The sequence below is a fragment of the Carassius carassius genome, chromosome 8 (genome assembly GCF_963082965.1).
Source record: "Carassius carassius chromosome 8, fCarCar2.1, whole genome shotgun sequence".
Lineage (NCBI taxonomy): Eukaryota > Metazoa > Chordata > Actinopteri > Cypriniformes > Cyprinidae > Carassius > Carassius carassius.
The window spans coordinates 24619450-24637384 of NC_081762.1; the positions used below are offsets into that span (position 1 = coordinate 24619450).

Here is a 17935-nt window from a genome sequence, read left to right on the forward strand (position 1 = left end):
GCATATTACCATACTGTACTAGCCTTACTATTTCTGCAGCACAGTGCAGTGTATTTTCTACTGGACACAAAAGCAGATAACAAATTAGTGCCTCGCAGCTGTGATTTAACTAAAACGAGGGAACTAATCAGTGCAACATGACAATGATTTAACTAAAACGAGGGAACTAATTAGTACAATGTGGCCATGATTTATGTGCCTCTAGAAGCTTGCATTCTGCAAGTGAACAGTGGATTATAGAGACATTACAAAAACGCACAAAATCGCTTTCACAGACTTTAACATTAACTGTTCCCTACTGGTGGAATGACCTGCCCAACAAAATCCGAGTAGCTTCAAGAAATGGCTGAACACACATCTCTTTCATCTTTATTTGACCCTCTATAAAAAATATAAATCTGCTATGTGTAATGTATTAGAATAGCCAATATTTGTCACAGCACTTACATACATATTATTACACATACATATTATTGCTCTTTTGCTGGTTTTGATTGCTTCTGTTGTCCTCATTTGTAAGTTGCTTTGGATAAAAGCGTCTGCTAAATGACTAAATGTAAACCGTAATGTAATGATTTAAATTAAATGAGTTGATTAATTAGTGTTAATTAATCTAATAAGTGCAATATGACCTCGATTTACCCTAGATCTAAGGGAACGAATTAGTGCAACATGGCCACAATTGAACTAAAAATCAAGTATTTTAACTGTGTGCGGTGAAAGTAGAAATAAGAACATATCAAACCAAGTAGCATCTGAAAAAAATCTCTCAATTATTGCTTAAGATGATGCAAAATAAAAAATGGTTTATTCAAACATAACTGCATGCCACTGACAAGCAACATGATGAGCTCATGTGAAAACAATGTTGCATACAGTATTACGGAGATTTTCAATTCTGAATAAAAACAAGGCTGGGGACTTGTTCTATTCATTGGTTATTGATTGTTTTTTTGTTTTTTAGATGTGGGAGTTGCAGTCAAACGTGTTCTCAGATGAACAAAAATATATACATAGATGAATTGTTCACACCAAGATACTGTGTATTTAAAAATGTAATTTTAACTATAACAGTAATTCAGCAGTATTTAGCCTTTAGTGAGCTAGTATTCCATTCTAAACACACTTCCTCCTTCTCTTTTATCATTTGTTCCACAAAGTCATCTCACATTTATCATATGACCATTTCACACTCCATAATAAGCATCATCATACCTCACCATACAGACACTGAAAATGAAGCAGATCCATTTGTAAGCCAGTATTTTTAGCTGCTATCAAATTAACTTCCTCTATACCACCATGACTTTGAAAATTCTCACTCTTTGGTTTGCTTTGTATGTTATACACACAGAATGCTCCCTTAGAAACCCTCAGACTTGCTGTTTTACCCCCACTATTACCCTGTTTTAGGAATTCACCCAGCAGAAAGGCTACGGGGCAGCATCTGTCCTTTCAGAACTGCTTTTACACCAGTGATATTGCTGTTCCACAGCCATGTGGCTGTGCACATGTTTGACTGTGAGTGTGAACAAATGTGCGTGTGTTTGAAAATGTGTAAGCAAATAATGTGAGCTTGCATGTGTTGTTTTCTTCTTGATTAAATGAACACTGTGTGCGTGGGTCTGACTGTTGGTGTGGCACATCTGCGTTTGTTAATCCAGTCCACAGGGCTGTATGAGCTCAAGGCTGCTTTGATTTCATACCTGGCCAGCACACGCAATACTTCCTCTCAAGCATTTCAAACTTTACGTAATCAACAAATCACAGTGAATAGCTGTTTGTTGTTTCTGTTTTCTTGGCACAGTTTCTCGCATTTAGGATTGTTGGTATGGTATTCTTGGTATTCATTGTCCAAGTTTGTTGAAGTTTATGTACACTTCCATTCAAACGCTTGGAGTCAGTACTCAGTAATTTTTATTTTTATTATTTTTAATACATCAAAAGTGCCAATGAAAACATTTAGAAAGAATGTAAAAAAAAAAAAAAATTGAAATATATGCCATTCTTTTGAAGTTGCTATTCATCAAAGAATAGTGAAAAAAACTAATGTATCACAGACAATATATATATATATATATATATATATATATATATATATATTACTTTGGCAGCAAATCAGAATTTAAGAATAATTTCTGAAGGATCATGCAACAATGAAGACTTTGAGCTTTGATCACAGAAATAAATTACATTTTTAAATAAATTCCAATAGAAAACTTTGTAATAAAATTGTAATATTACTTCGCAGTATTACTGTTTTCAATGTATTTTAATGTATCCAATAAATGCAGCCTTGGTGAATATAAGATAATTATTCAAAAACATAAAAAAATCTTGCCAATCCCAAACAGTATACAGTGGTGGCAAGAATTGTTGAACACTTGGCATGTTTAAGAGGTTTCAGTTGTTTTTGTTGAATTAGCCATTACAGTAACCACAAAACACACTTATGCCAGAACTACCTGCGATGGCAGGAATCTGCTGGAACATTGCAATTGATGGACGTTCCCCCTCAAAGTCCGGACCTCATCCCCATCAAGCAAATTTGGGTTTGAGTTGGAAAATAAACTGGATAGATCAATTGTACATTCAAAGGAAAGCATTTGGCTTTAGTTGCAGAAAGGCATGGGATAACATTAGTGTTGAAGTTCTCAGGAAATTTATTGACACTATGCTAGAGAGTGCTGTAATTACTGCAAAAGTACCAAAAATACCAAATCTTTAAGTTAAAATTAGATAAAAAACAAACAGTATGACTCACTTAATCTGATATGTGTTGTGCTCAGAGCAACCATCGGCATGTTTCATGAACATTATGAAATGGAAATGGTCAGTATTTTCTAATCTGTCAGGTGTTCTAACAATTTTGGCCACCACTCTATGATTCAGTATCATATAATGGCATTGTATTACCATCTTTGGCCATCATTGCACCATGGTACCGCCAGTGCTTTTGCATTTATTGCATTTCAGCAGTTAAAAGTGGAGTCGGTTCCCACTCAGCCCTTCCCTGTCAGGAGAAAGCAGGCTGGATTCAGGTGCGGGTAAACTCAAGGCTTTATTCACAAAGCGGAGACAGAGAAGAAAGAGTGACGCTCCACAGGTTTCACTCGCAGTGACAGGATGAACAGCAGATGAGTCACGTTTCACAGGATTCACTCGTAGTGACAGGATGAACAGCAGATGAGTCACGTTTCACAGGATTCACTCGTAGTGACAGGATGAACAGCTGAAGCTACTAGGAGCTCTGGGCTTGTAAGAACTAGAGCAGAGAAATAAGCCAAACACACTGGAGCCTGAGGACAAGACACGACAGGGTGAGTACAAAGAACTGCTAGATGATCGGAGCTATTGGAACGAATAACAACAGTCTGACAATAGACAGAGAAACACAGGGAATAATAAAGGGGAAAAAATTAGAAGGACATAGAGAACAGGTGGCGAGCAATTATGGTTAACAACGGGGAACAAGGGAGGCGGGGAAAACACAAACAGGCAGACGTGGTGAGCCGTCACCATCCCAACACACACACCCACACCAAAAGGACAGGTGATTAGCCCCGAGACCCGACAGTACCCCCCCTCCCAGGAGCGTCACCTGGCGCTCTAGGAAGGGGCCTACCTCGATGCCGCCGGAAGTCCTCAATCAACGAGCGGTCCAGAATGTCCCGGGACGGCACCCAACACCTCTCCTCTGGACCATACCCCTCCCAGTCCACAAGATACTGAAACCCCCTGCCGCGGCGCCGCTCATCGAGTAATCTCTTAACCGTATAGGTAGGAAATCCATCCACAAGACGAGGGGGTGGGGGGGTGGGGCGACTGCAAGCAGGATTAAGGGGGGAAGAGAACACAGGCTTGACCCTGGAAACATGAAACACCGGGTGAACCCGACCAAGAGTAGGAGGGAGCTTGAGCCTGATCGCCACCGGACTAACCACCTTGGTGATGCGGAAAGGCCCAATGAATCTGGGTGCCAGCTTACGAGAAGGCGCCCGGAGAGGCAGATCCTTGGTAGAGAGCCAAACCCGTTGACCACACACATAGGTAGGAGGAGAGGACCGGCGACGATCTGGTTCTGTCAGAGGCTTGGACCAAAATCCTCCTGACTCTCTCCCAGGTGCGACGGCAGCGCTGGACGAAAGCCAGGGCGGATGGAACCGCTGCGTCGGGTTCCTGTGATGGGAACAGAGGTGGATTATAACCAACAGCACACTCAAAAGGGGACATAACTGACGCGGCCGCAGGAAGGGTGTTATGGGCGTATTCTGCCCAGGAGAGCTGCTGACACCAGGAACTCGGATTGTTGGATGCTAGACAGCGGAGCATTCTTCCTAGATCCTGGTTGGCCCGCTCACACTGCCCATTGGTCTGAGGATGAAAACCAGATGACAGACTAGCAGAGGCCCCAATCCGTCTACAAAATTCCCTCTAGAACCGGGAGACGAACTGGGGACCCCTATCAGAAACCACATCCACCGGTAACCCGTGGAGATGGAAGACGTGATCCACCACCAGTTGGGCGGTCTCCCGGGCGGAGGGTAGCTTGGGCAGGGGAATAAAATGAACCGCTTTGGAAAAGCGATCCACCACCGTGAGAATTACAGTGTTTCCCTTCGATGGAGGAAGCCCAGAGACGAAATCAAGGGCAATGTGTGACCAAGGACGGGAAGGGATAGGGAGAGGATGCAGTAGACCATCAGGAGGGCGATTGGCAGGCTTACTTTGGGCACATGTGGGGCAGGCCAACACAAACTGTCTAACATCTGCGGCCATAGTAGGCCACCAAAAACGCTGTCGGATGGCAGACAACGTTCTCCGAATACCTGGATGGCAGACTAACCTGGATGAGTGACCCCACTCAAGGACCTCAGAGCGCAGCGCAGCCGGCACCAGCAACCTGCCCGCCGGACACTCTCCCGGCACCTGCACCCCTCGACCGGCCTCCTCAACTCGCTGCTCGATACCCCACGAAAGAGCCCCGACCACCACCCCCTCAGGAAGGATGGCCTCGGCCGCAAACTCCCCCCCCCCGGAGCACCGAACAGGCGAGAGAGGGCATCAGGCTTGGTGTTCTTTGATCCCGGCCGGTACGAGAGGGTGAAATTGAATCTGGCAAAGAAGAGTGCCCAGCGGGCCTGACGCGAGCTCAGCCTCTTGGCCGAACGGATGTATTCTAGGTTCTTGTGATCCGTCCAGACCAAGAAGGGCTGCGCTGACCCCTCCAACCAATGACGCCACTCACCCAAGGCCAATCGTACCGCCAGCAGCTCTCTGTTGCCGATGTCATAGTTACGTTCTGCAGGGCTGAGACGACGAGAGAAGAATGCACAAGGATGAACCTTCCCATCATGGAGGGAACGCTGAGATAGAACTGAGCCAACCCCAACGTCAGAAGCATCAACCTCGACAATGAACTGGGCCTCCGGATCTGGAACCATCAGAATAGGTGCAGAGACAAAACGGGACTTTAAAATGTCAAAGGCTACCTGCGCCTCCCGGTTCCACCTGAAAGACACCTTAGTGGAGGTTAAGGCTGTCAGCGGTGCAGCGATCTGACCAAAATTCCGGATGTAACGCCGGTAGAAGTTGGCAAATCCCAGGAAACGCTGCAGAGCCTTCCGGGAGTCAGGGACCGGCCATTGGGCAACAGCTTCAATCTTAGCGGGATCAGGCTTGATCCCCTCCGTAGAAATAATATGGCCAAGGAACGTAACAGACTCAGCGTGGAATTCGCACTTCTCCGCCTTGACAAACAACTGGTTCTCTAGTAACCGCTGGAGAACCCGTCTGACATGCTGGGTGTGTAATTGGAGAGAAGAAGAAAAAATCAAAATATCATCCAAATAAATAAAGACAAATTGATTAATCATGTCACCCAACACGCTGTTGACGAGTCCCTGGAAAACGGCTGGAGCATTGGTCAGACCAAACGGAAGAACCAAGTACTCGTAGTGTCCCGAAGGGGTGTTAAATGCCGTCTTCCACTCATCCCCCTCCCGAATGCGCACCAAGTGGTAGGCGTTGCGCAGGTCTAACTTGGTGAAGACCCGAGCTCCCTGTAACAATTCAAAAGCAGAAGACATTAAAGGTAGGGGGTACCTGTTCTTGATAGTAATGTCATTCAAACCTCTGTAATCAATACAAGGGCGCAGGGAGCCGTCCTTCTTCTGAACAAAGAAAAACCCTGCACCAGCGGGAGAGGAGGAATGGCGGATGAGCCCAGCCTGAAGTGACTCACGTATGTACTTGTCCATGGCCTCTCTCTCTGGACCTGAAAGGGAATATAAACTACCCTTAGGCGGAGAAGAGCCCGGGAGGAGATCAATGGCACAGTCGTAGGGGCGATGCGGAGGTAGCGAGGTGGCCCGGGCCCTACTGAAGACCGCCCGAAGATCATGGTACTCCGCCGGAACACCAGTCAGGTCAGAGGGATCCTCCTGATGAAACACAAGACACAGAGACAGGACAAAAGGCAGCACCCAAACATGACACGTGACAAGACTGACTCCAGGCTAAAACAGAATTATAGACCCAATCAATGTGGGGATTGTGCTTGTGCAACCATGGGTGTCCCAGAACTAAAGGAGCCTTAGGGGAATCAATAATAAACAGTTCAATCCGCTCATGATGACTGCCAGCAATATGGAGGTCTATCTTGGGAGTGACGTGGGTGATGGTGGTAAGGGGACGGCCAGCTAATGACCATGCTGAAACGGGGCTAGCCAAAGGAACAAGCGGGATCTTCCAACGTTGAGCAGAGGCAGCATCAAGGAAGTTCCCCTCAGCCCCTGAGTCCACAAGGGCGAGTCCAGTGTGTGAATGACTCTGGAAGGAGAGTTGGAACGGCAGCTGAGTGCGTGTTGCAGGAGAGCTTGAGCTGAGAACCGTGCCCACCAGGACGCTCCGCCTCACTGGTGGACCCTGGCCCTTTAATGGGCACTGAAGGGCGAAGTGGCCTCCCTTGCCGCAGTATAGACACGCCCCCGACAACAGACGCTCCTGCTTCTGCCGTGGTGTAAGCCGTAGACGACCCAACTGCATGGGCTCCTCCTCCGAGGGCTGTCGGCTGGCTAAACTGGCTGAAGAGAACTCTAGGTGGCGCCACGGGGCGGGTGTTTGCCGTTGTTTGCGGCGCCGGCTGAGACGACCCTCAATGCGGAGCGCGAGACTAATGAGCCTATCCAATTCCCGCGGGAGCTCTATGGCCGCGAGTTCATCCGAAATGGCGAAATCCAACCCCTCAAGAAAACGAGCGCGCTCTCATTCCAGCCGCATGCCGCAGCTAAAGTCTGGAACTGGATAGCATAGTCAGTCACGGAGCTCCTCCCCTGAGACAGTCGTGATAACTGGGCCGCCGCCTCGTCACCCTGAGCAGAGCGATCAAACAATTTGGCCATCTCTTGACTGAAAACCGCGAAAGTGGCACAACAGGGAGCCCGCGATCTCCAAACGGCGATACCCCATTCGCGGGCACGGCCCGAGAGGAGTGTAAGGACGTAAGCCACCTTGGTCTCTTCATTAGCGTAACGCCGGGGCTGCAGAGAAAACACCAGCGAGCATTGGGAGAGAAACGCTTGACAGGCGTTAGGATCGCCATCGTAGACCGGCGGATTGTTAGCATGGGGTTCGGACTCGTGTGACATACCGGTGTGAGGAACGGGACCCCGGCTCGTTGCCTCTTGCTGAAGATCGTCCACCCGTGTGAGGAGTTCGGAGACTCGGGCACTGAGAACTTCCACATCCAGCGCGGTGGTGTTGAGCTGAGTGGCATGCTGCCCGATCAACACTCCCTGTTGAGCGAGAGCCGCGCGAAGCGGACCAGATCCCGCTGAATCCATAATATGGTCAGACTGTTCTGTCAGGAGAAAGCAGGCTGGATTCAGGTGCGGGTAAACTCAAGGCTTTATTCACAAAGCGGAGACAGAGAAGAAAGAGTCACGCTCCACAGGTTTCACTCGCAGTGACAGGATGAACAGCAGATGAGTCACGTTTCACAGGATTCACTCGTAGTGACAGGATGAACAGCAGATGAGTCACGTTTCACAGGATTCACTCGTAGTGACAGGATGAACAGCTGAAGCTACTAGGAGCTCTGGGCTTGTAAGAACTAGAGCAGAGAAATAAGCCAAACACACTGGAGCCTGAGGACAAGACACGACAGGGTGAGTACAAAGAACTGCTAGATGATCGGAGCTATTGGAACGAATAACAACAGTCTGACAATAGACAGAGAAACACAGGGAATAATAAAGGGGAAAAAATTAGAAGGACATAGAGAACAGGTGGCGAGCAATTATGGTTAACAACGGGGAACAAGGGAGGCGGGGAAAACACAAACAGGCAGACGTGGTGAGCCGTCACCATCCCAACACACACACCCACACCAAAAGGACAGGTGATTAGCCCCGAGACCCGACATTCCCTCCACATCATTTCCTGTCATTGTCTCCTCTCCTTTCTATGAAAATGAAAAAAATGGCAAAGCAGAATGTGTCTAATTATCTTTTTAAGACCTTTCTTTCTGAAGTAGCTATCTGAAACATTTTGTTCATGCCATGCTGTTCAGATAATGGTGCAAGTGTTGGTTTACCTGCAAGTCATGTGAGTCATCTGTACGTGTGTGAGTTGAGTCATGCATGAAGGACTGTTCGCTGAGTGCTGTAACCACTGAGTCAGTCAATTAATGTAATTTCCTCTTTTATGTCAAGCCTTGTACTGATTTCTCCTTTCACTTTCCTCTCAGGTACTCAGTTGAGGGCTTTCTTGATAAGAACAAGGACCCGCTTTTCCAGGATTTCAAGCGACTGATGTACAACAGGTTGTAGTTTGGAGATTTTGACATTCCTTTCATTGAAATAATCAAATCAAATGTAATCCAAATTTTTTTTTTCATTCTTAGGTCTTTTAAAACCTGTATGGCTTTTTTTGTGGACAAAAATGCACCATAAAATATTCTGTATTTTGACTTGTTGCAGTATATTACAGTGGCTTTCTTTGACAAATAGGCCAAACTGAAATTGAAAATCTTGCCAATGGCCATACAGTAGTTGTCATATCTATTCAGTCTTCTGACATCATTGATGTTAGACACCATTGATTTTCACATGTTTTGTAACTGATCACAGTAATTAGTAATGACATGAAAGTGTATTAATTAATGATGACACACTTGATCACTCATAATAATGATAATGTTTTATTTTGTGTTGAGCTGTTCCTTTTAAAATAATGCATTAAGACTTTGTATGTTCAAGGACTTATTAAAAGTAGGGGACATTTTTTGAATATTCTTCTTTATATTTCTGTTGTGTTTTTTTCACTTCCATGTTCTTGCTGCTTTTTCCACTTAATATTTTTGTCATGAGTTTATCACTCTCTTTTCTAAACTTTTGTTGTAGTTCTGACTACGTCCTCAAAGAAATGTGGCCTGATGGGAAAATGAGTATTACAGAGGTGACCAAACGACCTCTAACTGCAGCAACACTCTTCAAAAACTCTATCATTGCTCTAGTGGACAAACTGGCCTGTAAGGTAAGAAATAACTACTTCAAATGTCAAACATTTGTACACTTAAGCCACACTTAAATATGTACAAATGTCATTTCATTAAATAAAATGTCGAACCAGATGGCATGCACACAAATGTTCCTGGAGCTTTTCTTCAAACTAATTTCACTTTCTGAGTCATTATTACAACAACTTGCAATCAGTGTCATGGTATTTTTAGTGAATGTATGGAGCGCAGAAAAATCTCTTTCTTTTAAATAAATGCCACTTGGTTTGATAAATATTATATAATGCTCTCTTGAGTGTGTGTGTGTGTGTGTGTGTGTGTGTGTGCGAGTGTTTGTGTGTGTGTGTGTGACACTTTAAGTGTCTAAAAGAGTCTGGGGGATCACTTTATTTAGGTTCAGCTTAACCCCCTTGATTCATATTATTTTAACGTAATCCACATCAATTATTTTTCATGCACATCCTTATCTTATGATTTTTGTTCATTTATACAGTATAAAAAAGTCAGCTGAGCCCATTATGTTCAAAATTTTTAATTTTTACAAATTGGTGTGATGGGGCCATCGTGGAACATACTGTATGTCTGCAAGAGCATGTTTTCTGTAGAATTAAGCATGAATTTAATCTGGGCTTAATCTACACAACTACCCCTTTAAAGCTGTTTACTGTGAAAAGATGAAATAGGGGTCTTTAAGAATAGCTCAGGTAATCTCTTATGTAGAGGTGCTGAAAAATGTAATCTCTCTAATGGAGACTGTCTGTATTTGATAAAGCAGTTAACAGTAGAGGGACACCTGTTGAATCCTGCTTTAGTGTGGAGTCATGGGTGGCTCTCCTCTCCTCTCTTCTCCTCTCCTCTCCTGTCCTATTAAAGAATCTGTGACATTTGGTGCTGTTATTTTGGGCTGACCCAATGCATCCATGATAGTTTCTGTGTCTGCCGGGCTGCACGTGTGTGTGTGCACACGTGTGTTTGTGTGGAAAAGTGGGGCTGCATGCAGGGCAGATTCTGCTTTTTTAGGTCACAGTAAAGGACTGGCTTCTCTCCCTCTGGTCCTGTGGGGACACTTGTACCTAATCTGACCGCTCATCCCATTCATCCTGACTTCAAATGCTCTCTTAACTGTAAAAATAATAATAATAATAATAATAATAATAATATGTGTGGTTGTTACTTCAAATAGCTTCTACCTGATATGAACCTCAAAATTACTTTTTTTACTTCGGATCACAAATTAAGATATTTTTGATGGACCCTCCATAGACTTCTCCCTCCACAACTCCACAGCACAAAGCTATGAGAAAACTTTTTTTGGGGAAAGAAAACAAAAATAACATTAATGACAGAGTTTTTATTTTATATTTAAAATTTTATCTCATTTTTATCTATTTTTACCTCATTGCTATGGATGATTTCCGCATGTTTTCTAACTATGCACGCAGTGATTGGCTGACAATCTCTATTAGAGATTTATTCATAGAAATATTGTAGAGCGCAATATTATGTTGCCATATTCAAATAAAGGTTTTAAAATAAAAATGTTAATTGCCTCATTCAAATAAAGATTTTAAAATGCAGTTTCTAATTGTTTCTAATTAAACAAGTAGGCTATATATTCAGCTAATTGTCAGCCTCTTATATGTATGCTTCTCATAAACAAATAGTCAATATGCATTAGATATTTCGGGTTGACTAGAAGTCATTCATTTTAAGCATTAGTCGACTACTAGTCGCACTTTTATTAATAACCCATATAAATCATAATAATGAGCCTTCAATTGTCTAAATAGCGCACATAAATGGCTTGCCACGGCGCACAGGCAAGTATAATAATTATATGAATTTGTTAGGGAAAAACAGCAAGTACACTCCATTAACGTTTTAATTTATTGTAACATCATAATTTATTGTTACACTAGTGCTTTCTGTTTTCAGTTTAAGAGATGAAGTCTGCAACACAGACTCATCTCCGCAGCACCTGTAGGCATTACATAATGTGAGAATATTTGTTTTCTGTTTGAATTGGTTCATTTAAAAGTATCACTCTCTATAGATATATTTTGCATGTCTGTAATAAGGCAAGCATCCACAGAGTTTCGAAGTAACACTCAAGTTCACAGAGTCTAAGACGGCAGAAAGCGCATCATATTAGCTTTAATTATTTTACAAAAGCGCAACATTTCGTTGCTATTCTGAGTGCACATGAAAATGTAGAGTCTTTACAGATACAAAAGATTCATTACTCTTTTCTGTATGACCAAAAATGATGATCTATTTTAAGAGCAAATAATCGCAGCAGCACCTCCATCTGTCCTGCAGTAGCCCAAGCGTGCTACTGTTCAGCTTCCACACTCCGCACAAACATGCACACTTTTTTTCTAGGCTAACTTTAGATTGATCTATTCTACATGTAAAGTTGCTACTACATACATATCCCAGATGATAAGCCATATTTGAGGTCGATGAACATTAGGTGAATATATAGATGTCCTGCGCAATGTACTATATTACCATATAGAACAGCCGTTAATGATTTGTCAAGGGATTTTTTTTTTCTGCCACTAAGTGACTAATACAATTTTGGTAATATGCATATGAACAGCCTTTTAATTAGCAGAATAATCATGACTGATAGTAAGACATGCAAACATAAAAGAAAACCAAACATATCTTTAAATGTTTCTAAAATGTTCATATCCCGAGGTATATTGCTGACAACAGCCATTTTAAGATATTTCAGATTTGGTCTCAGTGACAAGGAGCCACGTGTCAGACAAATGCTATGCAAATGTCATAACCTTTCCACCACCCCAGCGCAAATTTGCTGACTTGGTACCCACTGGGACCAAAGGTGAGCATACTGCTGCTGGTGATAGCCAAGCCGCTGTTCCTTTCACCACAGAAATTTCTTAATAGAAGGGATTTCGACTTTCACTGAAAGATTGCTTTAAGTCTTTCCTGTTTGTTGTTACAGCTTGGCAATAACAACAGGGAAGTGAGCCTACCAGAGAGGGGTACTACGGAGGCCACATCCTACCCATAGGGGGAAGTGACATGTGGAGATGATGATATGGACTAAGCCTGGGGCAGTCCTACATGTGGAATGGGTCTTTAAGGCAGGTCCTACCTGAGAGTAGGGATGGAATGACTGCAAGCAGAGACTGACAAAATGATCCTTCAAAGGGAAAAATGTGTTCACAGAGAGAGGGACTTTACTATGTAAGAATACACTTATGGGATCATAAGGGAATCAAGCCATATGATCCGGTGACCGGAGATCAGGGCAAGTTAACACTGATACTGGGCCTTGCGTAAGACTGCTCCACCCAGTTTGTCTGCTGGGGGTGCTGGAGGATACTCAACCAGGGTTCGCTGTCAGGGGAACTTACTGGAGGAGGAAAAAGGCACTTGCATCCCCGGGTGAGGGGGAATGGTACAGCAAGCATGACACTGGCCAGCTCTTCCCACCAAGTACCAGTTACCCAACACATTGGAAGAAACTGGCTCAATGCGGAGACTGTAAAATCTTGCAAAGGTGTTTGGCGTCGCCCAACCCTCAGCTCCACAGTGTGTGCCAGACATGTGTCTCAGCACATAGGAAGAAGCAACAGTAGGTGCAGCAGAGGGGAGTAAAGCTGGATCGTACAGAAGGCATCGTGTTCTGACTCAATCTGATGGTGCTCTTGGACCACCAGAGTGGACACTGCCTTCTTGAAAGACTGTGCCGTGACCTTCGTTAGTCGCTGAGCGCAGCTCCTGCATCAAACTTGGGTTGGTGCTACCCTCGTGCATTTGTTTTAGTGCCTTGGCATGGTGTACTTGCAGGATAACCATAGTATGCAGGACAGAGGGGGCCTGGCTCGCAGCACTGTAAACTTTGGCCAGGAGAGCGGCCATCAGCTTACAGGATTTGGACGGGAGACGAGGACAATTCCTCTAAGTCTCTCTGCCAGGGGAATGTCAACATACCACCTGGCCTTTCCACCATCGAGGGTTGGGAGGATGGTGGAAGGAGATGAGCATCCTATGACTGCTCGGGCAAGCATGGCTTTCAGCTCTGGGTCTGATTCGGCAGCGGCCATGGCACCCAAGGACGGCAGTCCTGCCGAATCTTCATCCTCGGAGCAAACTGTTCATGATTTGCTGTTTTAGGAAATCTGCTCTTTCAGTTGAAGTGCCCAGGGGAATCACTGGAGACATATTTAAATCGCCTATTTATACCCATATGCATGGGGAGTGGCTCAGGTATGCAAAATCCACTAGCCAAAATTCATTTGGCTTCTTCTCTTAAAGTCAGAGATGAATGGGGCTCCCAAGGAAATCCCCTAATGTCATCATCGACATAACTCAAAGTAACAGACAGATTAATGCAGACAGCTTGATTTAGTAATTTAACAAGTTAGATATTATCACATGAAACACATTTTAGGTTACCTACTGTACTATAACAATATCTCTGAATCACTTAAAAATCAGTTCAGTCACTGTTTTTGAGACATTATGGATGGATGGTGGATAAGTGATGGATAGATTAATTGATAGACTTGGATGGATGATGTATAGATAGATTGATAGATAGACGGATACAGCAGATAGATGGATTGATGGATGTTGGATAGATTAATAAATAGACATAAATAAACAGACACAGTAGATGGATAAATGGATGTTAGACAGACAAGCAGGCAGACAGGCAGATGGACGGATGGAAGGATGAACAAAATGTTGAGATAATGACATGAGGAGGTTGTTGTGTAGTAGAGAAGGGGAACGGTGAGCTCTCTATTCATGTGGAAAACTCACAGTTCTAGGAATTGTCCTAATCAGTGTAACACGGTGCAGTCTTAATGAAGTGTGCTTTATGTTTCCAAGAAAGGTCAGGGAGAAAATTCCCTTTAATTCTTTGTAAATTGTTTAGCTTTTTCATAATGCTACTTTTGATTATTGTAGCAGTTGGTTTTCTCTTATTATTAGTACAACTGACAGCTTTGAACCATAACCATATAATTCCATGTTGTCTTCATTAAATCATTGTTATTGTTATTGGCTACTAAGCTAACTTCTTGGTCAGCTGCAGTTTAATAACGTACCTATGAGGCCTTTGATAAATGCTTTTATTTGGCAGTTTCTGCAAATGATATGAAATAAAAATTTCATACAGGAGCCATACTATGTGCGGTGTATAAAGCCAAATGAGGTCAAGTCCCCCCTGCAGTTTGATGATGGTCGCTGCAAGCACCAAGTGGCGTACCTGGGACTGCTGGAGAATGTGCGTGTGCGTCGAGCTGGATTTGCCTACAGACAGCCTTATGCACGCTTTCTGCAGAGGTGAGAAGTTACAGTTTAGAACAGTGGTTCTCAACCTTTTTGATTCCAAGGGTCTTCACTGTCCAAGACAATATTTAGAGGCCCTCATAATATTTCTGTTTTTTCTGCTGTAATAACAAAATGTTAGTATTGTAGTATCACTGAGATACTATTATAGTTTGTTATATTTTGAGTAATCTTTTAATTTTATATTCCAGTTTTCATTTTAATTTAAGTTTTAGTAATTTAATAGTGTATTCTTTTACACTTTTTGTAGTTTTTTTTATGTTTAATATAGTTTTTATTTTTAGTTACGGTAGTATATGAAGCAGAAATGTTGCCTTGGCAAAAAGTTTAACAAAATTTTTGGTTAACGTTTAATTTATGGAAAATGGTTTTTAAGGTTTTAGTTTCAGTTTTAGTTAACTGATTACTCTGGTAAAAGTTGATGAGAAATTTTTATTTGGGAGTAAAAACTCATTTTAAAAATATTTCACAAACTGCTAAAAATTCAGTTCTTGAAACTTCTGAGATCATTTTTTATTTATAATCTGTAAATCAGTCAAAAAAGATTTTATTTTAATTAATATTAATATATTCTGTAAAATAATCATTCTAATAATATTGCACTGAAACATCTGACAAATGCATAATGTAATAAATATAAATAAAATTCTGAAATAAATTCTGACTTTTGTCTTCATGCTCAGATACAAGATGACGTGTGAATACACCTGGCCTAATCACCTGATGAGCTCTGACCAGGAGGCTGTGGAGGCCATCGTGAACCAGCACGGCTTTGAGGATGATGTAGCGTACGGCCACACCAAGCTCTTCGTGAGAACACCTCGCACACTCTTTACACTGGAGCAAGAGAGAGCCGCACTCATCCCCATTCTAGTGCTCTTCTTACAGAAGGTGACAGACACTCTATTTTCACTTTCCCCTCTCTATCTGTCAGTTTCCTGGGGCACTTTAGGTCTCTGTCTATCAACATTGTTTATTGTTGTTTTTGAGACTGTACCTCTGCTTCTTCCTGTCTCTCCCCTCCTCCTCGTTCATTTCATTTTCTTGCTCTTTGTAGATGTCTCACTTAATCATTCTTGACTCCTTCTTTGCAAGGTTTTTTTTTTTATGTGTTCCGAGGTGACATAACAGTGGAGTGGGATCATAACAGCTAGACAGCACTTCCCTCTGCACCTCCACTTCAGTCTGTCTTTACAACCTCATATTTGATCTTGCAGAGCAGAAATCTATAGATACAATCTCGTCTACATGTTTAGTTAATGGGAAACCATTTATACTCAAAGTTGATATAAATATATCTGTATATATATATATATAAAGCAATGTTTATTTGCACTTAGGAATGTTATAAATCAATATTTATTTGCATAGGATGTACATGTTGATTAAAATCTGCTTTGAACAATTATAGTTGGCTCATACATAAGGATATGGATATAAATATATCTGCTCATTATTTCTAGGTTTTCCCACTCATTCATCCGGTGTGTAGGCTGTATCTGACTCTAATAACAGTAATTGTGATAATGATCATGATTGGTGAATTATTCTTGTTGCATTCAATTATTCATCTGCATTGTGAGTTGCCCTGATTTCGCTTCTGTCCCACTTAATGCTGCTTGACTTAAACTAAAGGACAATTTAGTCAAAACTCAGCAGGGAAACTCAGTCCTGCACAGCAGATGAGACGACCCAGCAGGTGCCATGTTTCTGTCCACCTGACAGTCTCACTTACTCACTCACTCGTTTATTCACCGAATCATTCACTTACTCAACAGTTTATTCATTCATGAATCATGTGATCACTCACTAATTTATTTACTGAATTATTCAACCCTTCACACACACTCACGCACTCACTCACTCAATTATTCAGTAAATCATTTGATCATTCACTAACTCGGTCATTTGTTTATTGAATCATCTGATCATTCACTCACTCATTTATTCAGTAAATCATTCTATCACTTACTGGCTTATTCACTGAATCTTTTAATCATTCACTCACTCGTTTGCGCGATTATTTACTGAATCATTCAATCTTTCACTTATTTATTCACTGAATCATTTGGTCATTCCCTCACTCAATTATTCAGTAAATCTTCTAATCATTCATTCGCTCGCTCATTTGTTAACTGAATCATTTGGTAATTCACTCCATATTCACTGAATCATTTGATCTTTCACTTGCTCACACATTTATTTACTGAATCATTTGATCATTCATTCACTGACTTATTAATTGAAACAGTTGATCATTCACTCGTTTGTTCACCAAATCATTTTATCATTCACTCACACATTCACTTAATTATTTAATTACTCACTCACTTATTTTTTCACTGAATCATTTTACCATCCACTCAATTATTCACTGGATCTTCTAATTATTCACTTACTCACTCATTTTTCCACTCAATTATTTGGTAATTCACTCATTTATTCACAGAATCATTCAATCATTAATTCGCTTACTCACTCATTTATAATATGAGTAATTTATTCACCGAATCATTTGATCTCTCAATTATTTTTTTCAGGAAATCATTATAGCAGTCATTTACAAATGTATTAACTGAATAATTTGATCACTCACTTAACTCATTTATTTACTGAATCATTTGATCATTCATTCACTGATTAATTCATTGAAGCAGTTGATAATTCACTTATTTGATCATTCACTCACTCATATACTTAAAGGATTAGTTCAGCCAAAAATGAAAATTAAGCCATAAATTACTCGCCCTGAAGTCATCCTAGGTGTATAATCTAGCTTGCACTCACAGTTGTAAATTAAGTGGTTCCTGGAGGATGACGTGTGAGGTCAGCGCTGCGCACGTACGCGGAAACACAGCAGAGAGATCAAAACAAAACAAAGGTCACTAATTAGAAGTACAAAACGAGGATTCTAAAGAAGAATATTGGAGGATTTCGATATAAGCCAAGAGGAGACTGGTTTTCCTTTATCTAAAGTAAGGAAACTTTGCTTCCTTTGCTCCTGTTAACAAAGGTTGATTTCCACGAGACTCACAGGCGCATGCGCAACGCTGACCTCATATGTTGACCTTTAAATTACAG

At 42.1% G+C, this 17935-nt stretch overlaps 1 protein-coding gene across 1 annotated transcript in view; it reads left to right on the forward strand.

The window, feature by feature from the left end:
• Positions 1-17935, forward strand: part of myo1g (myosin IG) — a 61338-nt gene that overhangs the window by 11759 nt on the left and 31644 nt on the right. The window contains exons 13-16 of the mRNA XM_059556747.1: positions 8750-8824; positions 9405-9537; positions 14682-14848; positions 15538-15745. Coding sequence (XP_059412730.1) covers positions 8750-8824; positions 9405-9537; positions 14682-14848; positions 15538-15745 — 583 coding nt within the window. The remainder of the gene's footprint in view (positions 1-8749; positions 8825-9404; positions 9538-14681; positions 14849-15537; positions 15746-17935) is intronic.